This window comes from Alligator sinensis, unplaced genomic scaffold, assembly GCF_000455745.1.
Source record: "Alligator sinensis unplaced genomic scaffold, ASM45574v1 scaffold97_1, whole genome shotgun sequence".
Classification (NCBI taxonomy): domain Eukaryota; kingdom Metazoa; phylum Chordata; order Crocodylia; family Alligatoridae; genus Alligator; species Alligator sinensis.
In genome coordinates this window covers 2803431-2827628 of record NW_005841921.1, presented here as the reverse complement: position 1 = coordinate 2827628, position 24198 = coordinate 2803431, and the positions used below count along the sequence as shown (strand labels likewise).

Below are 24198 nucleotides of genomic sequence, written 5' to 3'. Positions count from 1 at the left end.
CATATGAAAGGAAGAAGAGAGGGTGAAATCCTATGAAGCATTTTATAATTTCAAAGTTATATAGAAAATGAAACAACTATTTTGAGTATCTTAAATAGCAGACAAATAGAGTGACTTTAACATAACCACAAATTCAGTAGCAGAGCTGGAAATGCAATATATGCCTTCAGGGATATAGGTTGTAGGATATATGGCTTTAGCTGCATACTTGTGCAGACTTTTATGTCTAAGCAGAAATGCTAAAACAGATATGCACTCCAGAGAGGTTTGTATTAAAGCTGTACTAAAGAACTTTGTCTAGGTCCAGCATCCCATTGTACATGTCCTGCAGAGGAGCTTTACTCTGAACTAGGAAATATTTTATTTGCTGTTTGCATTTCAGTAATTATCAGCTTCCTCTTTATAATTATTAAATGTGTTTGTTATAAAGACAGCTCTCCAGTTGCAGACCTTTGCTTGATACTATAATTCAACCAAACTGTGGAATATGTAGCAACCAGACTGGAGCAGCTATATAAACAAGCCATAATAAAAAGCAGATATGAGGGATAACAGATCTGCGCACATCAACAAAGTAATCTTACAATGTTGCCAATTCATAATTTTTTCTCTGAGATACACAATATTTCTCTCTCTTTTTTTTTTTTTTTTTTTTTTTTTTTTTTTAAACAAAAATTTTTTTTCCTTTTTTTTTTTTTTTTTTTTTTTTTTTTTTTTATATAGAGTCCAGCTTTATGAGTTGTCATTATCTGCAAATGTCTTTGATTGGGAGAGTATAAACTATTAAATAAAAGCTACATCAAACAGCTGCTAAACCATTTCATTGGTTCTTGTGCAGCTGCTTGCTGCAGCCAGCTCTGTATGTCCCCAATTCTTTTGCAAACCCTCATCTTTGCTTGGGGTAGGAAGAGTGCTAGCGAGGAACCTAATTCTGCAAAGTATATCTGTATTCTGTGGAATATTCAGAAACTCTTTGAACCATGATATTTTATAACTCTTAATATATTATCATACATATTACACTAAGGAACATTAGACAAGAAGATGACCACAACACAGAAGGAATTCCAGAGGAAGTGCTAACTGGCTGGGCTTCCAAAAATGGAGTAGGTTTATGCGGTCTATATGTTAAGTCCAGACGACAGGAATTTTGTACTTCTTTTGGTTGTATTTCATCTTCATTCACACTCATTGATCTACTGTCTCTCTGCACCTGGAGAAATTCAAACAACATTGTCCTGAAAATCTGTAATACACTAGAAGAGTTTCAGTCTGCTGGGTAAATGAACATTTGATATTGCTTCAAGTGAACCATTTCTAAAGTGGTATTGCAACATCCATTTCAGAAACAGAAAAACAACTTAGTTGTCTGAATCCACCAGAACCTTGGTTGCACTACTTATGACTTTCACTGAATACAAAAAGACTTTCATTGAATTTCCCTGAGCCCTTTGTGGCATACAACAAGGTGAAGAGTCTCAGATTCATCTTTTTAACAGGTCAAACTATTTGCCCATAAGACCTGTGGATGCCTCCATTGCAAAATTCAAAAAACCCCAAAATCACTGAATTTCACAATAGTCTTCATAGTATGCATCTACATAAGATGTTTACTGCGGAGCTGCCTAATTAGTTCTGCAGTAAAATTTCAGCATCTACATGTGTGCCCCTATTTGGTCACAGTAGACTAATAAGTATGCCATACAAGTTCTATCTTGTGGTCATGTTGTTTACTGTGCAGCAGCACATGTGTAGATGCTGATGTAGCTGGTTGGAGCATAAGAGTGCTTCAGTATAGGAGCTGCCTACCGGCTAGCCCCACACTGAAACATCCTTGTGCCCCAGCCAGCCTCTCTGCAGCATGTTGAGCCGGGTCAGAGCAGCCCTGTGCTGGCAGGCTGACTCCTGGGCTCCCTGCCAGCCAGGCCTGTTTCAACCCAGTTCAACATGCAGTAGTCTCCAGTGCATGTGTAAACATAATGCCCAGGAGCAATAAGCTACAGTACAATATGCACCAGTTTATTGCTTCATATTAATTGCACCTGTAAATGCACCTTCATAGTCTGTTCTCAGTCATGATATAAAAGCCCTGAATTTCTTTTCATTAGCAAATGTTCACCTTCCAAATTATTTTAGGCCACTGAAAGATGTGTTAAGTCCAATCCTGATTGAGGCACCCAGCAATACATTCAACATCAGGCATGTACCTTGTTTATCAGATGACTTGAAACTGAACAAAATTCTTGTCACCTCACTTGTCATGTAAAGACTCTTGAAAAATGTTGCCTTTGCAAAATATTTGTTGTTTATCACAGAGGCAATATTTATTGTCCATACATAAATAGAAAATTGTTTGAAATGACAGACTTGCAAGTCCATCCTTGGTCTCTGGATATTTTTAAAGGCTGTCATTAAGAGACTTTAATATTGTTCTTACTCATCCTCTTTCTCTTCCCATTTGAAATTCCACCTTATCCATCTATAGCTCACTGAGTGACCAATGAGCTGGCAATGTTTGGTGTCCTTCTTGTTACTTGTCCACCTAAGGTGAAGTCTCAAGTAAGTCTTAACAGTCAGTGCTTATTATGGTCTCACTGGACATGTCTACATGTGCAATTAATGCACCTGAATTAGATGGTTCCTGATGTGATGAGCAACAGCTCCAGTCAGGTGATGCTCTCTCTCCAACTGCTTGCAACAGACTTCTGGCTCTACTGCTCGAGGCCTGTTCTTATAATAAACAGCTGGACCCTGTTCCCAATCAGGCAATTGTGCCTGGGGAGAGGTTGCTTTCAAACCAGGGTTTTTGCAGGCCTGGGCTCTTTTCTGGGGAGACATGCTTCTTTCAAACCTGAGCTACTGTGGGGCAAGGCTCTTTTCTTGGGAGATGTTTGTTTAAAAACAGGGTTCTTGCAGGTCAGGTCTGTTTTCTGGTGAGATGCTTCTTTCAAAGGACAATAACCCAAGAATGAGTAGGCACACCTGAGAACTATTTCCCATTTTCCAGGTGTGCCTATTCATTGATCTGGTAAAAGACAGTATCATGAACCCAGGGCACATGCATGGGCTCCAGGGGTCATCCTAAACACCACATTTGAGTTTGAAGTGTTCAGGAAGTACATAACCTTCCCCACACCCACCCACCACAGTAAAGGGAAAAGGCTCTGCTGCACCAACACCCAGGACACAGACACTTGACCAGGATAATTACTGACATGCAGGTAGGAGGTCACTTGCAATGCTAAATGATTGTATGCAGCTCCCATTACCATTCAGAGCCCCACTCCCATGTACCCCGCTGCTTGGTGGTGGTGCTGTGTGCTAAGAAGCATCCCTGCTGCATACGTGCAAACGACCTGGCTTTGTGGCATCCAGACAGGATGAGTGAGGAGGACCAAATGGAGATTCCAGATGAAATGCATGAGGACAGGGACATGGAAAATAGTGACAAAATGAGTGAGGAGGCTGAAATGGAGAATCTGGATGACATGGGTGAGGAGGAGGAGGAGGAGGAGGAGCAGGAGCAGGAGGAGGAGGAGGAGGAGGAGGAGGAGGAACTGTTGTTAAATATCCTGCTGTTGGCCTTGGGGTTATTGCATAAAATAGAGGCAGAGCTAATGATAGCAGCATACGCTATGTTCCTGCTTCTAAACACTTATAATGAAATGCCTGCATGTAGATGTGCCTCATGAAAAAAGACACTTAGATGTGCAGTGGAGCGGGATAGCCAAGAGGCAGGTGCAGAAGTGGATGCTGACAGGGCTCTCTGAATCACCCTCAAGAGCAGCAACCACAGGGTCTGGGCCCATGTGAGCAGCTCAGACTTGTGGGAATGAAACGTACAGACCACTTGGGACAATCAACAGTGGCTTGAGATGTTCTGAATGACCAGGGAGACTTTTAATCACATCCTCTCAATGCTGGGGCCAAAAATTGTGAAGGAGAACACTGTCATGTGTACTAGAAAACAGTGCATTAGACTAATATAATGCACACTAAGTGCCATGCACGTAGGGCATTTGTACACATGCTTGTGCCGCAGCAGTGGCTGCTTTTAGAAGTGCCCAGTGCTGTGGCGCATGCAGTTGTATAAGTGGCAAAATACATGTCAGCGCTGAGAAAAGTGCATGCTTTTGAACTAAAACACCTCAAAAGTGTTTTAGTTTAAAAGCACACTGCCTCCATTTTCTGCGTGCTGATGCACATTTTGCCTCTTATACAGCTGCACGCACCACAGTGCAGTACACATCAGCTGCTGTGTGTAGCAGACTCGATTAATCAAGTCTGCTCTGACCCACTGGATCTCCGGCTTGTCACAGGATGAAAAGGTATGTGTATAAATGCCACATAGACAATGATGATTTACAATGGTGATTAGTCTAGTGGGGCACCTGTACATGTCACAGGGTTTAATCCTTATTAAATTAAATAGGTTTATAAAATAGGAGGGGTTGAGGTAGAGGGGAGCGATGAGAACAGGGAGAGGAGAGGTGCACTTATAGATTGAAAGACACCCGCGGTTCACGAGATTGGCCGCAGGACCAGCAGTGACCCGCCAGGCTGGGTATAGGGCAAGGTAGAGGGAAGGTGGAGCCTTGCATAAGACTGCCAGAGGAACAAGCGGCCAGCGAGGGAGACTGCGCGGTACTGAGCCCCCCCACTGAAGAAGATTCAAAGTCATGGCAGGCGAGAAAGGGGTGGACTGCATCGTGAGTAAACACCTCCTCGAAGGACAACCTGCAATGGCAGGGCGGATTCCGGTGGCACCCAAACCAAAGCTGCACGGAACAAAATGTTCAAGGCCAGGCGGGCACAGTCTATATAAGAGCCCTGCCAAGTTTGCCAGTGACCTGTCGTGACTCAGTTGTTGTCAGAATACGTTGGTCTTGACAACTTCTTGGACACAAACAGCTTCCCCAATGTCTCAGAAAACCAAGTCCAGCAGTATGCAGGCAACAGAACAGAAGGCTAATACATCCATCAACCAGGGCCCCAACTGGACCTGGGAAGAACTGAAGGACTTGACTGACATTGGGTCAGACGAAAAGATCATAGAGCAGCTGGAAAGTAGGAGGAATAAGCCGATGTATACCGCAATAGCAAAAGAAATGCAGGTGCAAGGGCACAACCAGGACTGGACACAGTGCCAGAGCAAGATCAAGGCCCTGAGATGTGCATTTCATCAGGCCAAGGATGAGCACTCTCATTCTGGGGCAGGGTGCACAATTGTTCCTTTCTATGACTAGCTGTCCATCATTCTCTCCAAGGATGTGGGCAAAGCTTCCTGTCTCTGGTTGTTTGGAACTGGCATTGTCCTGGAGAGGACACCTATGGAAGAAGCCTCAGTGTCCTGAGTGGGAAACTGTGACCATGTCAGAACAGTGGAGCAACTGCTCCATGGTGCTGGATGAGAGGGATGCCCAAGAGGAGGTGACCCTGATCATGACCCCAATCTCCCCTCCAATTCTAAGGAGTAGCACAGATGAGGAGAAGGAGGAGGAGGAAACTACTTTGGATGCAGTTCCTGCATCAGAGGTTCCTCCAGAGACCCAAAGAATGGTTTCTGTTCCCGTGATGCAAAAGGATGCACAACCGGGGACTTGTAAGTATTGGGGAATGGGCATTATATCCATTTGGGCCACTTTAGCAGGCACTTTCGGTACCTGTGGGTTGCATGTGTTGAGGGGTTAGTGCATGTAGCGCTGGAAGTGGGTCACCGTCCCCTTGTGAGGGTGGGTAAAGGATATTTCACCATACCATAAACACTTTGTTTGCCTTTAACTTACCAGCTACCATAGCCAATGCCAGCCCGGTCCTCTGAACCGGGGACTTGTAAGTTTCAAGGAATGGGAATTTTTTCCACTTGTGCCACTGGCAGGCCCTGTTTCAGTTGGGGGGGGGGGGGGGGGGGGGGGCTGGGCTGACTGTGAGCTGAGACTGTGCAATTATGACTGGCGACCCTCCCTGGCATGCCTACCAGTACATGCCCATTTCTTCCACACAGTTTTGGCGCCGTTTTGCAAAGCAATTGCCAGGATGTTACCAGTATGTCTGCACTGACAGGTTTTTTTGCACTGAAATGAGGTTGGGGGGAGGGTGAACTTTTTCTGACCCTCTGAACAGCAGACCTATAAATTGAGGGAGCAGTGGTCGGGGTACAGGTACACCATATTGATCCAAGATGTCTGAGGCTGAGGAGACAAGTCAGCCGGCCAGAGACAGAAGAAGACCGCGAGCCAGGGTGTGTAAGACTAAGGCAATGTGGTCCCATAAGGATGTCTCCAAGGAGAGTTGCCCAGCAGGGGCACAACAAGACAGCGCTCAAGTGCAGGCTGAAGTCCAATATGAGAGCTGCTTTCCAACATGGAGTTGCAAGAGGGCATCATGACGGGGGTGCTATGGGGACATCATCCTCCACAACCAGTATGTCTAGTCATTGGGAACTGACATCCCAACATATGAAATGATACCTGAGATTGGGCTGGACTCTGCTGGGGGGTGGAAGAGTGGTGGGATGGGCAATTGCAGACAAGTGACATGATATTGGGTGGGGGGGGCATAGTTTACTTCAACTGACAACAAAATAGACAGGTGGAGGGATTTGATTGTCGTGCAGGAAGGTGAAGGGCAATGCAAAGCATGGGGGCTGTGCTTGCTTGTGAATACTGTTCAGGTGTTCAGAGCTCATCTAATACCACCCCCCACACACGCACATTCCTTCCTGTTTTCAGCTCTGATTTATACGTTGTCACTGCTGCCACTGCCACTACCACTACAGGAGAAAAGCAGACCATGTACAAAGCCTGAGAACAACACCCAGACATGCCATCACTCCCTGTGTGGTGTGGCTGAGGCATGTCAGTGTTAACTTGCAATGCTCCTACACATACTGTCCATAAAAACCATGCATGGTGGACACATGGTAATGGCCAATAAATCTCTTAGGTCCTGATCGCTGTTACTGTTACTTGGTTGGTTGCATGGTGGGGGTTAGTGGGGTTGGTGGTTCTAGGTCTGTCTGCCTTTCTGCTACCTCTGCTCTCTGCCCTACTGGCCATGGAGTGCCATCCCTGCTTGCAAGTAAAGGCAGTAAATATAGTACGGTAAAATGATAAATAAGTAAAAAGGATAAATAAAACAGTTGGCTTCTGCTTTTCCCCCACATGCTGGAGGTCAACTCAGAATCCAACCTATATTTTAATTTTTGTCTTCTAGCACTGTTGGTACCTACTGGTTAAAGAACATGAGGTATTTTTAAAATCCGGTCCTGGGACAATGTAAAATGAAAGTGCCCATCCTCCATGAAGATCTGGAGATGTATGGGCTTTAAATAACCATTTAAAAATATCCAACAAGTATAATATTAAAAAAAATGTGTAATTACATGATAAAGTTAAAACTGTTAGCAGGTCAATATTATTCTGCCAGTGGGCTATGATGCTTATGCTCTTATCATTGTTTTAAAAAGGTCCCCAGAAAATCTTTCCTACAGGATAAAATTCCAAAGAGCACCAGAGGTTATTAAAAGAAAAAAAATCACTTTCTTCTCCTCAAGGCAAATAGTTTCTAAACAGGTACAAAAAGTGCCTCAAGCCCTGCCTTGCAAACTGCTTCATCCAAGAGCAATCCTACTTATTCCTTCTTATGGAAAAATACCAAAAGCTCATTAATAATACATATCTGAATTAATTATCAGTCACTGGATGAAGCCACTGTAGTAATTCTGCCATCTTTTCCTGAAGGTTCTTGAATTTTTCTTGTGTATCTTTCATTTAAAACTCACAGCATCTTTGTTGCCATTCACTAACATTTGCTACTTCACAAGAGTTGTAGACTGAATTTTCCCAAGTAGCTGCCTTTCATATTGAACAAAATAGTCTTTTATAACCTGGAATTGCAAGCTTAGGGCAGTGGTTCTAGGTCTGTCTGCCTGCCTGCTGCCTCTATTTATTGGCTGTTACCTGCAAGCATGGAGGGCACCCCATGGCCAGTGGGGCAGAGAGCTCCTGATCGCTTTTCCCCACATGTCATGGTGTCAGTTGGGTGCATGGTGGGGGGGAGTTGTGGGTGTAGGTCTGTCTGCCTGCTCCCTTTGCTCTCTGCCCCAATGGCTCTGGGGTCCCCTCTGTGTTCGCTTTTCCCCAAATGTAACTATATCACTTGGTTCCACAGGTTTACTAAGCTGAACAGTGCTTACTGCTTCTTGTAAATTGTTTACCTTGAAATTTCTGTAATGGTTGGATTGTTATTTATGTAAATTAGGGTGAATAAATCACTAAAGGTTAATTATGTAAAAGAGAATTATCTGTTTCCTTTTATTTAAATGTGTCTGCTATCCTCACTTGCAAACAAACATTTGTTTGAAACATCAGGGAAGGTCATTTAACCAATACTGGAAAATCCAGTGAATCCCCAAGCAGCAACATGCGTGGGAGGGGGTGGGGGGGGGGGGGGGGGGGACAGATTAAGATTCCTTGGGGCCCTGTGCACCCTCCTATGTCCTGCCCCGCAGCTCTTGGCCCTGTCTCGGGCCGGCACCACAGCAGCAGCAGTCAGAGTGGGACACGCTGCCCCTCAGGCCTGGGACCAGCTGGCCCATGCATTAATCCACCTATGGAAGGGGTGATGGGTGCACTGACTACAGGTTGGGAGTGATGGGCACTGCCAGGGCCAGGGCTGCTGTCAGAAGTTACGGCCAGCAGGATGGGGTGAGACTGTGCAATCATGACTGATGTGGCAGTGCAAGGGAACCTGGGAGCTATGGGAAGGCTGTACTTAGCAGCTGGTGCCTGCCCACTCCTAGCACTATCTCGCATGCTGCCATGAGTCTAAATGGGGGACTGGATAACCCTGTGCACTCATGAAAGGTGTGGCACCCAGCACAAAAGAAAAGGGGGCAGCTATGGGCTGCATGCATGCACAAGGTGTGTACCATTTAGCTGAGTCTGACTGAAAGGGAAATGAAAGCAGTCCATGCCCTCCCACCCCCTATCCTGTACGCATGCAAGTGGTTCATTCCTGGACTGAACCTGGGGCAGGCTATGTAGTAACTGTGCCATTCTCATTTAAGAGCTGCTGGCTGCCATAGGTCTTTCTGACTATGGGGTGACCTTGTGCAATTGCGAATGGTGTGGCCGGGAGCCAGCACACAGCACAAAGAAAAAAAAAAAAAGCAGCAGCTACAGGCTGTGTTCAGTCAGGGGCAGGGGCAGGTAATGGGGTAATGGTGCCATTGTCACTCTATCCAGGGCATGGCCTGGGCGTGAGTGGTGGGGTGTCCCTCCGTGGGTGTCAGTGTAGGAGAATGAACAATGATGTACGTGGGGCTGGGTGGACTGCTGCATCTGCCATGCTACACCTGGTGTTCAGGGAAACACATTACACTGATTTATCAAAATGGGGCAGCTGCAATTCAAAGAGACATCTGGTAGAAAAAGAGGCTCATTACATGTCTTTGAGTGTCTTTGTGCGTAACAAATCAATGGACGCGATACTTTAATTCGCAGTGAGCCAAACTAAACTACGTCCAAGGAGTTTTACTTTAATGCACCATAAAGACTTTTAAAGCATCCGTAAAACCCACTCGTGCAAACAGTCACGCTATTGGAGCACACGAAAGGGCAAAAAACTGGATGTGTACAAACGCCTGTGTGCAGTAAAGCAGCTCATGTAGACTTGCCTAGTGAGCATAATTGAAGTGGTAGCTCTCATACTGATATATTTATAGGCAGAAAATAGAGAAGTAATTTGGCAAAGAATCAAAGAATATTCTCTTTCCATCCCATTTATTTTGTCCCCATTCTTGTCTTTTTGTACTGTTTGGTATCACATTACTAAATCCCTAGTCTTTTTTCATATTTTTCCTCCACAGCAAAAAGTGTGATTCCAAAAGCTATGTTTTCATCTCTGCTTTCATAAGAACCAAATATTCAATGGTGAGACCAAAATAGTTGTTATCTATTTCAATCTTACTTTTTCCACCTCCTTGAAAACACGGAGAAAGTTTTCCCTTAAAATCCCTTTCAGTTCTGCCTCGTTCCATCCTCTTCTGAGAAGCTCTTCAATCAAAGCAGGGTATTTTGAAACATCTTCCAGACCCTTAGGGAAACTATTAGCAAGAATAACAGAATGACAAGCAGCACACACCTGTTAAATAATGTAGCTAGTGATTTTAAAAGGGAGATGACAGGGTAAGGGTCAGAGTCAGCACTTTGTAGCACAGCTCACTGGGGACATCATTCTTTTTCAGAGAAGTCAAAATTGTGAGTCCAATTAGGTTCACCTGGAGCCGGATTGAACCCCACAGCTGTACCAAGCAATATCCTTTCTCCAGGGACTATCCAATTAGAATAACTAAACATTGCTTTCCAGTGAAAATGCAACATTATGTGCCAACATTAAAGCAGCTTGAGCAGTAATACAAACCAACAAAAACACCACTTGATAATCATTTATCAATTATTTCTCCCTTCATTTTACACAGCACATGCCTGATGTTCAGGAAAACAACTATGTAACAGAAGATTTTAGTGTACTTTATCTATCTAACTGAAGACTTTTAAAAATACAACCAAAAGCATATGACTTAATGAAAAAGTGGACATTTTTTTTTGCACTCCCTTAGTCACCAAATCATTTATCAAAAAAACTACAGGGTCAAAGTTTTGAACTCAACTGGAATTTTTTACATATAGCAAAGAAAGATACACAGAACACTCCATTTGAAGAGAAAACAATAAGCATGATAGATGTGTCATTATTCTTGTCCAGCTAAAGAGAGCTAGAAGCAAAAAGAATCAAACCTCTTTGATGAACCTTTGGCATTATTTTGAAACTATTAGTACTACTTGGCAATTTCTTCTTCAGCAGTAGTTATGGTTTTCAGAATATCCTGAGCAATCTATCTGTATTTTACTTTCTGAAGGGGTTAAGTCAACACATTAAGAGTCTTCCCAACAATATCAAATTGAACACCCTCATGAAATGTGTAAAACAAGATGTATTGTTGTTAACTGCAGCCTTTTTGGACACGGGACTGTAAAAGTTATGGTTTGTCCAATCCCTTTAAGACTAGATGGGTATTTTCTGATCAAATATAAGTGTCTGCCTACTTTCCAGGTGTAGTATTGCTCCAAGCTAACTGGGCTGACTTCTGTGACTATGTGCCTCTGAAGAATGAAGCAAGCTGAATCAGTACAAGAAGAATGAAATAGGAGAGCTAATAACCAACACTCAGGACAAAACCGAACCCGTGAATGAATACTTCACATCGATATTCCACCAGTCCAAGGGTGTTAGCCTGCTTGACAGAATACAGGATGATCATGGTGAGGGTGACCACCCTCCTATAGTCGGTGTAAATCTTGTGGGGGAACACCTACAAAGGCTAAATATCTACAAGTCAGAAGAACCAGATGAACTACACCCAAAAGTGCTAAAAGAAGTGGCTGACATCATTGTGCAACCTATGGCAAAGTTATTTGAAGACCTGCGGCACTCAGGAGAGGTCCCAGAAGACTGGAAGAAGGCTAATGTGATGCCTATCTTTAAGAAAGGGAGAAAGGAGGACTGGGGAAATTACAGGCCAAACAGTTTGACCTCAATACCTGGTAAAATCCTGGAGAAAATTATCAAAGAATCCATCACAGACAGGCAAACTGAAGGCAATATTCTGAAGGACAGCAAACATGACTTCATTATGGGCAGGTCATGCCAGACCAACCTCATATCCTTCTACAATCAGATAACTTGCCACCTGGATAGGGGAAATGAGGTTGATATTATATACTTGGACTTCAAAAAGGCATTTGACCTGGTCTTCCATGATGTCCTCATGGTTAAATTGGGAAAATGCAGCCTAGACAATTTTACTGTCTGGTGGCTAGGTAACTGGCTCCATGGTAGGACCCAAAGGATCTTGATTGATGGAACTGAGTCATCGTGGTGGAAGGTGATGAGTGGCATCCCTCAGGGTTCAGTACCTGGACCAGTTCTCTTCAACATGTTCAATGATTTGGATTAGGGTCTTAAAAGCAAACTAGCAAAGTTCCCTGACAACACCAAACTATGGGGGAGCATGGTCATGCTCAAAGACACGCTAGCAATACAGGCTGACCCAGACAGGCTTGTGAAGTGGGCAGACCTCAACCTGATGTTTAATATGAAGAAATGTAAAGTACTCCATCTGAAGAGAAATAATCTACAACACACTTACAGGCTTGGCAGTGCTATGCTTGCCAGCATCACAACTGAATGAGACCTGGGTGTCATGACTGACAACAAAATGAACAGGGGCTACCAATGCAATGCCATAGCTGGCAGAGCTAATGAAACACTGGCATGCATCTACCGAGACATCTCAAACAAGGCTAAGAATGTCATCCTCCGGCTCTACTCAGCCTTGGTGAGACCGCAGCTAGAGTACTGTGTTCAGTTCTGGGCACTGCACTTCAGGAAGGATGTGAAGAAGCTCGAGAGAGTCCAGAGGAGGGCCACATACATGATTAAAGGCCTAGAGACCAAGTCATATGAGAAGAGGCTGAAAGACTTGGGACTGTTCAGCCTGAAGAAGAGAAGACTCGGAGGGGACTTGATGGCAGTCTATAAGTATTAAGTAAATTAGGGGCGTACATCAGGGCTTGGGGGAGTGTCTATTCAACAAGGCCCCCTGGGGAGGACAAGAAATAATGGGCACAAACTGACTGAAGATTGCTTTGGGCTAAACATAAGGAAAAACATATTTACAAGTGGAGTGCGGAGGGTTTGGAACAGGCTCCCCCGCAGAGATAGTATAGTCTTTCACCCTGGTGATTTTCAAAAAACATCTTGATGCCCATCTTGCTGGGGTCATCTGATCCCAGCAGTCTTTCCTGCCCAAGTGCGGGGGGGGGCTGGACCCAATGATCTGTAAGTTCCCTTTCCAGTCCCTAACAACTATGAAACTATGAACCTATGAAAGCAGGAAAGTTTTAAAGTTAAGCCAATAATTCACAAGCAGGCTAGATTTGTTACACATCTGATTACACACTGGATCTTTCAGTGTCATCAAGAAGAACAAACAGGAAATCAAGAAATAGAAATCCAATTGCATGCTCCTAACCTCAAAGCATGCAGAGAGGGTTGACCTCCAGACTCATAGATCCTATGTAACAGAGATCACCAATTAGTCCCAGTGGCAATTTTTACACATTTATTAATCAAGTCTGCTGAAGTAGTCTATTCAGAAGGCTCCAGCATCCTGCAGCATTTTATGCATTCAGTACTCCCATGTTTTAAAATAGCAGTAGGGATGCTTAAACTGAATCTTGTCCAACAAGCTTTAGTTAAAGCGCCCCTGCTGCCATTTTGAAATGTGAAACACTAAATACACAAGACTTCCCATTTGAGGCTGTGTTAGCTTTTCTGCCAGCATTCTCCTTCCCCTACCTTTGTTCACAGAAATCCTGACTATAGGGAAGGTGTCATGAGGTGCAGAGGTCAGCAAAGTCCTGGCTAGCTGATTTTCACTCCCTACCCAATAGATAAGCACCCCGATGAGAAGGAAATGATCACATTCCTGTCTGATAAAATGTAGCAATTTTTTTGTAGCTTCTATAAAATACAGTTGTTCTTGGCTGCCTCTTGCAAAAAATTAAAAGAAAAACCTAACAGTTTAAGGAGAAAACTATGGGCGCCTATACACGAGCAGTGAGGCTGCTCCAACATGCTGTAATTACAGCACATCGGCGCAGACTAAATTAATTAAGCCTGCTGGAGTGCGGTAATTACTGTGCTCCAGCACACTCCAGTGTCATAAGAATCAGCATTACTGCACTGAAAAATGGCAGCAATGGCGCTTTAACTAAAGCTCGTTCAACAACCTTTAGTTAAAGTGCCCCTGCCACCATTTTTCAGCACTGGGACACTGATACACTTGATGCTCTGGGTGCTTTAATTAAACTGGCTCTCGTAGCCACTATAATTAAAGCACCCCAGCCCCCCACACTCCCGTAGCATGTGTATAAATGTCCTTTATGCTGAATTAACATATAGTTTTACTAACCTCTGCGCTCCATCGTAGTCACCGCCAATTCCTATTGATTTTGAACCTGCAATTTTCTTTATGTGGTCAAAATGATCTAGAATAAAATATCAAAGAAGAGAAAGTCTAAACACATGGCAAGGAGAAACAACCTATTTCAGACACCAATGTTTGGTTGAGATGCCCCATAATGTTATATTAATACTGCATACATTTCAAATAAACATGAAGTCTAAAGACACATTTATAATACTGGTTTAAATTCCGTGATGCAAGTGACAAACCCTTTATAGCTAATTTGATATTTATATTCAGTGCACTAGCTAGCAATCTCATGAATAATAACAGAACTAATGTAATTTGAGGAATATGGCTAACTAATGTGAAGGACATGAATTCTTGAGAAATACTTTGTGCACAGCAATGGAAATTGCATTATACATTATATTCTAGACATCCATAGGGTTTTCCACTCTCTTATTAACTACTCAGGTTCAGGGCATTTCCTGACAATTAACAACCATTCTGAGGCTTAATGAATGGTTCTTGGCTTCACTTCAGGTTATCATTTCCTCCAGTGATTCATTCATGCCCTGCATTTCTTCTTATTGCTCAATAATTAAAGTTCTAAAGAGGACAAGATTTACAAGTAACAGGTAAATATGTGAGTGGGTATAATTTATATAACATGGATATAAATTCCATCAGCAGATTCACACATGAAGTGTGGCCCATATTCTTCAGAAATTTATGGGGAAAATCATCACTAAAAACTACACCTGATCTGAGCCTATAAGAGATCGATATATCAACTTCAAACCTGCTACAGTAGAAACATTCACGTTGTCAGTGCCACAGGCCAGTGCTTGAGTCTGGAAGGTCACCATCACAATTCCATTGTTCTTTTCCTGAAAGAAAAAGAGAGGGGGATATACTGTGAATGGCTATTCAGAAATTCTGCAATCCTCACAGTCCCCATGCCCTGGTCACACTCCAACCAGCAGTGGATGAATACACCTCCACCCATAGTTTCACACAAGGGGTGGCCTCTTTATACCTGACCTCAAATCTAAGTCACTCGATGTAAGTGACCAAAACTCCATGGTTACAAGTCAGACCAATTCAGCCTCCTCTCATTAACAATGTTTCTTCTCAATATACCCCAAATCATTTCAATCATTGAGGTGCTACATGAAACTTAATTCAAAGCAATAGCCAGAGGGGTAAATGCATAACTTGTTGGTTAGGGATTTGTTTACAAGTACAGGTCAGTTGCATCATACGCACATTTAACTTGCATGAATTCAACTATACGTGGGGTAGGAAGGGGGCGGGGCTTGAGCTTGCACGCGGTGCAGCCACTTACCTGGAGGCCTATTATGGCAGTGACGGCCACTGCCTCCAAAACCTCCCACTGTCGCCATGGAGCCATGCCCGGAGCTGTGTGGCTGGCTGCCAGGTGGCAGTGGCAGCGTGGTGGTGGCCGGATGGCACACAGCCATCCCCACCACCACCCCGCGCTGTGCCACTACCACCGGCCGCACAGCTCTAAGCATGGCGCCACGTGCAAACTCAAGCCCCGCCCACCCTCCCACCCCATGTATAGTCACCGATTTTAGGCTTACGGGATTTTCGCTTTACATGCTGACTTCAGCACCTAACCCCCACGTAAGATGCGACTGACCTGTAACACTGAACTAATTTCAGATGTTGATTCAGGCCAACCAGAAATTATACATTTTTTTCAAATTACTCACCAGACTTCGAAGAATATCATCAGGAACGTTTCTTGAGTGATTACAAACAGAAAAGGCAGAAGAATGACTGAAAATGACTGGTGCTTTAGAAATGTTGAGAGCTGCTCTTGCTGTAGAATCTGAGGTATGGGATAAATCTATCATCATCCCCAGGCGGTTCATCTCCTTCACTACCTCCTAACACAGATTTACAGACAGCAATATTAGTAATACATATATAAAGGTGACACATTATCTAGTGTGTATAATTAAATGCTTGGATTTTGTGGATGCCAGCCAATCATAAAATTGCTATAGTTGTGTGGCTCTCTATTTTCCTGGTTTTCATGAACAACATGGCTTCCAGTGGATAAAAACTAGCATATCATATCTCCCCTATGATGCTAAATACAGTTACCAAGTCTTAAAGGACTTATCTACATATTACCAAGAAATAAGTTACATAGAACCTGGTCTCCCACACTTTTATTTACGTGGGTAACCCCATCACATCCATCAGGACTTCCATGCCCTCAACATGCTCCTAGTGCTCACACCTCTGCTTTAATTATAATTTAATCCTATGCCTCAGGACTTTAGTCAGTCCTCAGTAAAGAGTAGAAAGGAATTCTGCCCTCAGTTCTGGTAGGTTTATAGCATCTTTTCCCTTCACCTTCTGATATATTTGCCCCAGTTAAAGTTTTGGTACTTGATATGTGGTATGTGGTTAAATGTTATGGCCCATAACATCAAAGAGGTCATACTAGATAATCTAATGGTCCCTTCTGGCTTTTATTTCTATAAAACTATGACTACTTGGGTTAGTCGAGACAACCTGTGCAAGTATTGGCAAAGGGGAACCACACCTTACCCTACATAATAAATAGAGCTCAACAACACTGTATACTTCACCATATGCTACTGTTAATACAAGATATCACAATTTCCTGCTTGTTGTGCATCTTATTCTAAAACAGACCTGTACTCATTTGCCAAATTATTTTTCATTCGTTTTGACAGAATCTGAGACTATTTGCTCCTTAATTTTTTTTTTCAACGTTACAAGCACAATTTCCAAAATTTCAGCATGCCTTCTCACATATCCTCTGACATTTCCTCTGACCTCAACTCCTTCTGGAAAAATGGTACAGACTGTAAGAAGGCCAAGATCTAGTTATTACATCTTTTAAGACAAGCTGTTTTTCAAAAAACAGAATCAGAATTTGTAAAGCTGTTAGTGATGTAAAAGTTTGTTTAGATTGCCATTCAAGAAAGATTCTTACTTTGCCAAATTTGCTCAGACCATCAATATGGGGATAAAAGCTATAAATCTGCTTTGATGAAGTTTCTGACCTTCAGAAAAAAAGAAAAAGGTAGATAAAATCTTGTTGTTCTTGCAAGTTAGATTCAGAAAAGATCTCACACTAATATGGGAAAACACACCACCCTGAAGTCCCATAGTCAAGTTAAAGATGCCAATCTGATCAAGGCTGGTGAACAGTGCTGAGGCAGTTGCAGAACAACATGGACAGGGGTTATTTTTTTTTAATTGCATAGTAAAGAATACTTTGATTGACTTATTTCTTATGTCCTGGTAAAAGTGGGTGTGTAAAATTCATTTGAATGACAGCGGTTGCCTTCAGGACTAGTCCAGGAAGTGCTGCTCATGTATAATATAACAAGATACAGGGCATGTCTACATGTGATGCTACATTGCTGTAGCAATGTGCTGTCGTAATGTAGCATCCACAGGCAAGAACCAAGAGGCCACAACTATGTTGCCATAGCAACACAATTCCTCATTATAGTGCGTTGCTATGGCAACATAGCAGTTAAAAATAACCATGACCATGCACTGTGCACACAGCGCAGTACAGGCTGTTACTGCGCTATCCTACCAAAAGGTAGTACTAAATGACAGCGCAGTAACAAAGACATCATAAGGACACATGTAGATGCACCTACAAAGACTATATCAAAGTAGGAAGATACAGGGATGGCTGCCTAAGGAGGCCCTACAGAAAGCTGAGTCTGGCATCATCAGCCAAACAGATGATCAGAGGCCAATGTGATAAAATTAAGATGGATAAATAGAAAGAGTCAGATTGACCAGAGTTTCTCTCTCTATTTAACTGTTCTCACCTGTACATGAGACTGGTTTGGGAATTAAAAATATGATTTTCAGCCTTTAGTTTTTTAAATCTTCAGTTTTCATCCAGCACCTGATGTTATTGGTCAAAGGCTTTTCAGTGGCCTCTGATAAAGACATTGGCTTAGTTTTTCAGTGTAATCTGTCTACGTCACAAGTATATATATCAATAGAGGAGTAGTCCTCAATCTGTTGCACAAGCCATTTGACCATTTCACTCAAAAGTTCCCTTCTGGTGGGAGCCCAAGTGCTATAACTGAATTTCTGTGGGACACATGATACCACTCATGAGACTCAGAACAGAATCAGTGTGGACTCTTCACACTTCTAGAAATAGTTTCCCTAAAATATGGCCGTGGCAACATTTGGTAGATTGTAACAATATCCTTGACACTGCTCAATTCTGTGGACTGATCCTAAAAGAAGTTGCAGGATGTGGAAGGACAGATAGATTCTTCATCTTCAACCCACCACATAACAAGCTGACCTATCCCCAAGTCACCCTTCTTCAATTCCCCTGTCAGAAATCACAAAACTAGAGTTACAGAAATAGATGCACATCAGTTACCATGGAGTATTGCAGGTGTGTGTTAAACTCATGTACCGAACACCAAGGTCATAATACACCCTCAGCATTGCCAGACTGCTGTCAATGGAATGACCACCCTCTATTCCAATCAAGCATGCTATCTTTTTACTGTCCACAATACCTGGAATTTAAAAGGGAGACATTTCCAGAGTAAGTTAGTGACGGACAAGGAGTTAGTGCTATATCACTGAGCAGCAGACTACCATTAAACTACCATGACTATCAATTTGCTATGTGCTTCTACTCACGAACTGCCTCATGCAACCTCTTTAATGAAACATTTTTTAATCACAAAACTAGTATCACCTTGGGAGGTTGTAACAAATTCAAGTTCTTCGTATTCGCTACACATCCTCTTGATAACATCAATCTGTTCTAAAGTAAGCCGCACAGCATCCTTGTTCTGAGCACTACAAAGAACATATGCTGACCAAAACTGAAAGACATGAACAGAGATTAAACCAGATAACCTTTGTTGCCAAACCATAAAACTTCTGTGTTCGTGAACTACAGTTGAGCAAAAAGATCAGAAACATGAAAATCATGTTTCCCTTGTGCACTATCTAGTGGAGATTGCATCACAAGATTTCTAAAAAACACTTCCTATTTTGATTCAAGAACACAATCTTCAAGAATGATTACAAGCTGTCATCACTCTCAGTCATTCCCACAGAGCTTCCAGGAAAGAATAATTAAACAAGTTTTAATTCAGCTGACATTAAAAAATGAATTTTTGCTTTGGTCAAGAATAGCTGATTCTGAAACAAAGAAATGTAAAAGTCTGATAAACACAAATATTGTAGGAAAAACATTTGTAGCCATAGGGGTTTTGTTTTTCTTTACAATGGGCTGAACCCAAATTCCAGATTTCCTTAACATCTGGCACATTCAACATCTGACCTAGTGAAAATCTGCGTGCGGATATGAATTTTGCTCAAATCCAACCACAGAACAAGTATACAAATACAAATATAGGGCAAACATATTCAAAGAGGTTCCTATCAGCTATGTGCATTGATAGCACATACCTGAGCTCCAACATATCCAGATTGAAGCTTCTGAATGTTTGTGTGTGTGGTGGTAAGGTTCATTAAGTTGATTCTACTGATTTTGTTTTGATACTGTATCCTCAGCTGCAGTGCAAGGTCGTTGTGCCTAAAAAGTAGAATAAATAGTATTGAAGATACAAATAAGACGGTCCTTTCCTATCTCAAATGTTTATTTATTTATTCATCTACTTTTAATCTTTCCTGCCCTGGGGGGGGGGCGCGCTGGACCCAATGATCTCACAAGGTCCCTTCCAGCCCTAAACTTCTGTGTATCTGTGAATCTTATGTTAACTGCCAACATCCTTTCAATGGTGTTTGCTTGGAAAGAGCCTCGCTTTCTGAAACAGACATCTTTCCTGGGAATCTTTTTTCTGCTGCCCTGAAGGTTCCTGCCCTTTCTATTCTTGGTGCTTAAGTTTCTCTCCTGTCCCTCTCTCCACTTCTTTCTCTTGGCTCCGTTTCTACTGTTTCTGATGGGATGTGGGATCTAAGATTAGCAGCCATGACTATTGAAGGCAAATTCTATTTTAGAGGCTCACTTGACTGATTTTCTTTATATTTTTGAGTCAGGTCAGACTGAACACAAACATTGTTCTTTATAGCTATATGGGCATCCTTTCAGGTCAGGTTGCCTGCTTTATAATCATTGGCAAATATTAGCTAAAAACATAGCTGAAAAAGATGGTGGGATTGTATGATGGAAAGGTAAATAAATAAATGTGAGAATACTTGAATTAATGTAGCTTGATCAAGTTAATCTAAATTAGTGTGTATATATTATACCCTTTAAATATGAAGTAATACCCCTTGAGATTGATATAAAAATGCATCAGGTGCTGCTTATACCTCTGGCCTTTAAAAACACATTATACTGTCACCTGGGCACTCATCAATGACAGCTGCCAACACGAAACAATTTACAGAACTCTGTTTTGAAGGCCCAGTCCTGAAATCAGAAGCCATTTTGCTGCTCAGGTCCTAGCAGATGTGACTCTTCATTTCTTATTACAGCACATAAAAGGTGTAATGAGATCTTTACAAAAAAGTGAAAAATGAAACTGCAACTTAACATTTAAGCATTATGCTTGCTATACCTGGTATTGGACCCTATTATGTTAGACTCTTTTATTTAAACAGTTGATTATTATCCCTCAGCTCTTTTTGAACCCAGTATTAATCCCCCTAAGTATGGAGCTTGTGCTTGATCCCCCTATCTACTTAACTGCATAGAGGATACCATATTTACTCAAATACAAGATGAGGTTTTTCCCCCACAATTGGCATGGGGAAAAAAGCCCCTTGTCTTATAATTGCATACAAGAGAATCTCATTAAATACACTGTCTATCATGAAACTGTTGCCAAAAGCAGCATGTGCTCAGTAATGGAAACCAACTTCCTAGCTGATTAAATGCAGCCAACACTGAGCATGATTATAAAACACATGGCCCATAATGGGTAAATATGCTGATGTGAACCTTTTAGTGTGTCTGTGCATTAAGGGTGTGTGAAATGGGCCCTATTTGATTCAGATTCGGCCTGAATCAGGGACAGTGATTCGATTTGTTGATTTGGATCACTGTCCCTGATTTGATTTGGCTGAATCCGAATCTGAAAATGTGATGCTGATTCAGAGAATGAGCGATTCGGCCATAGACACGGCTTTAAATGTTTTTTCCACATACTTCAAGGTACCACCACGGCTCGTGAACACTGCAATGCTGGGGTGAATGGAGTGTTCCACAGAAGCATGGGGGTCCCCCCAAGTGCTTGGCAGCAAACCCAAAAGTGGACCAGAAGTACTTCTGGTCCACTTCCAGGTCCGCCAGGGAGCATGCTGGTGGCTCCCCTGCCCCACCTCGGCAATCAGTTATGGGAGGACCCCAGGTGCCCCCCCTGACCCAGGAGGCACCAGTCACTGAGCCGGGGGGGGTGCTGGGGGTCCCTCCAGCCTGCTCTCTGGTAGACCCAGAAGTGGACCAGAAGTGCTGCCAAATGCACTGGGGAGCCCCCCCACACTCCCATGGGACAATCCATGCACCTCAGCATTGCAGCATTCATGAGCCGCCTGCTACCTAGAGGTATGTAGAAAAAATATTTAAAGGTGTGTCTATGTCTGAATCGCTGAATCTTTCCAAATCTCTCCAAATCAATTTGGAGGGTTCCAATTCAATTCAGAAAGATTAAACGGTCCTTTGATTCATTTTGGACTTGGAGATTTGGCCACTGAGTCAGGCTGAATCTCCGCTGAATCGAATCAGGGACCAAAGCTTCACACAGCCCTAGCATACATGTGTGTGGTCCTTAAAAAAAATGTATAGATGTTCCTTCTTCAGGGAACTGGCACCAGGCCTGGAGGTATTGAAATACCAAGCCAGCACTAGGAGAGCCAGAGTCAGCTCTAACATCCTCTGCTTGGTGCCAAAAATGTTAAAGTCCAAGATGGCAAAGCTCAAGGCATAAGGAGATACAGAAGACCTAAGCAAAGGGCTGCATAGTAGAGGGTGGGGGTAGGGGTGTCAACACAACTAAGTTACATATGGAACATGCAGCCAGCTAAGCTTGGGTGTCAGAGGGTCAGAAGGGGGAAAAGCAGTGGCAAGGAGGAGAGGGGGGAAAACACGTTGCTTATACAGAAAAGAATATACAATAAACCCCATACAACAGTGCCACATTCAAGTAGGGAGTTGGCTTCTAGGCGCACACACGATTACAAATAGTGACATGCAGGACACAATTGTGCTACATTTGATCTTAGCCAAAAAAATGAGATGTTAATGGGAACCCATCACAAAGATAGATTAACATAGCTCATTTGAATAAAATAAATAATAGTGTCCATTAACCACACTTCCCCTCACTGCTAACTCTTTTTGAAGTCATGGTGAGCCACTAAATTGCATACATTTTTGTTTCCTCTTCACTTCCATAGCTGAACTGTGCCTTTCTTTCCCATTTTCAATTATTCCTGTTTCTTCACCAGCCTTAAATGTCTGGCAAACATCACCAAATGGGGCCCCAAACTGTTCACCCAAAACCCCCTCTAATTAATTAAATTCTATACCTGAAAAAAATATAACAAATGTATAAGTTTTCTGCATATAGAATGTAATTATTGGGTGATTCATCTTATATTTGTGTAAATATGGTATATTCAATATTTAAGGATACCTTGTGTTTAGATCACTGATTTAGGATTACTAACAATCTTAAGTTGCTTGGACCTATTTGAAAATAAGACACATTATATACCCATCGATTAAACGGGCTTGCTTCATTAGCTCTACAGCCCTTCCTTCTGCCATTTTATCAGTGGCAGAAGCCAAAACATCAGGGAGAAGCACCAAAAGCCACAAGAACAGATTTGCAGGCTTGATCTTGAAGATGATATTGATCTTGAAGACGTCCATTGGAGAAAAGAGCTGCTCCGACGTACAGTGGCTATGAGGAACCTCTCTAGTCTGTAGAGGTTCTAGACTTAATAGTTTTGGCACAGTGGAGGCCTGTCTCATGGGGAAGGCACAAATGAATTCTGAAGGAAAACAAAAAGAATGAACAGAATAAGAAGAGACCAGAGGTGCATAATGTGAGTAAGGGATTAAATAATACAAGGGCATGTCAATATTGCTTTTTTCCTCATCCCACTACCAAGAAAGTAGCCCCTCCATTTGCTTCCACCTCAGGCTTTTTTTTACATTTTCTTAGTGTGGATTATGAAGCATTTCCTAGACATCCAGAACTCTTTGGAAGCACATATTAAATCTTCAAAGAGATGAAGAGATCGGCTCAGTGAGAAAATTATTTTTTCCCATAATTTCAGTCAGTGGCTATGCTACAAATAAAACCCAGAAGGGCAAATCCTGGGCACCTGTCCCAGCAATGCCATATCTTAGGAAATTATATAATGGCAGGTATGTCCATAAAAAAAATTAACTAATGTTCCAATGACATAGTTATGAAATGTTACCATACTACTCTCAGTAACTGCCAGATATAAGCACTCAAACATCACAATCCTTAAAGGCCATGAATTACAAAATTAAATGTTGATGTTGGCTATTTATGTCCCTTCTGGTCTGCACATGCCCAAATATGAAGAAAAAAAAAAAAAAACCTCTCTCTTCCTTTTTTTTTTTTTTTTAGCTTTCATGTTTGTGGATACGCAGACTGGAAGGGACATACATAACTAACATTTAATTTTATATTTCATGGTCTTTCAAGATTGTGATTTTGAGTCCTTGTGTCTGAACCATTAGCCGTTATGGTCTGGACCATATGTTCTTATATGTCCATATGTTCTGGACCATATGTCCTTATGTCTGGACCATTATTTTTTAATTTTTTTAATGGAAATATCTGCCGGTATATAATTTAAGAAAGATGTTTCCGTGCAATGTCATGACTCCAGAAACTGGGCTTTAAAAAGGAATCACAAAAATAAGACACATGATTGTGACAAACCTTATGCTGACCTAACCCCAAGCCTTGTCCCCAACTATTCTTTTGGGTGTTCTTGGGGCTCCAACCAGATCTTTTTCCTGGGGGCACTACTGTCCCCTAGCCAGTCTCAGTGAAACCAGCATTATGTCTGGACCTTGCAGCATAGCAGAATTCTTCAAATCACCCATGGGTGCATCCAGATGAGTGCAAACATGC

At 42.4% G+C, this 24198-nt stretch overlaps 1 protein-coding gene across 6 annotated transcripts in view; it reads right to left on the bottom strand.

Annotated features, from left to right (window-relative positions):
* Nucleotides 1-685: 685 nt before the first annotated feature.
* Nucleotides 686-24198, bottom strand: part of LOC102370534 (dipeptidase 2) — an 85042-nt gene continuing 61529 nt past the window's right edge. For 3 of the 6 annotated variants that reach the window (XM_006019067.3, XM_025198450.1, XM_006019068.3), the window contains 10 exons: nucleotides 22795-23074; nucleotides 19523-19649; nucleotides 18801-18930; nucleotides 18474-18615; nucleotides 17040-17109; nucleotides 15778-15954; nucleotides 14841-14928; nucleotides 14042-14117; nucleotides 9973-10108; nucleotides 686-1213 (listed from right to left, as the gene is read on the bottom strand). In XM_006019067.3, the coding sequence (XP_006019129.1) occupies nucleotides 998-1213; nucleotides 9973-10108; nucleotides 14042-14117; nucleotides 14841-14928; nucleotides 15778-15954; nucleotides 17040-17109; nucleotides 18474-18615; nucleotides 18801-18930; nucleotides 19523-19649; nucleotides 22795-23054 (1422 nt within the window). In that variant the 5' untranslated portion in view covers nucleotides 23055-23074 and the 3' untranslated portion in view covers nucleotides 686-997. The remainder of the gene's footprint in view (nucleotides 1214-9972; nucleotides 10109-14041; nucleotides 14118-14840; nucleotides 14929-15777; nucleotides 15955-17039; nucleotides 17110-18473; nucleotides 18616-18800; nucleotides 18931-19522; nucleotides 19650-22794; nucleotides 23075-24198) is intronic. The other 3 variants (XM_025198451.1, XM_014517692.2, XM_025198452.1) reach the window with 3 other exon arrangements.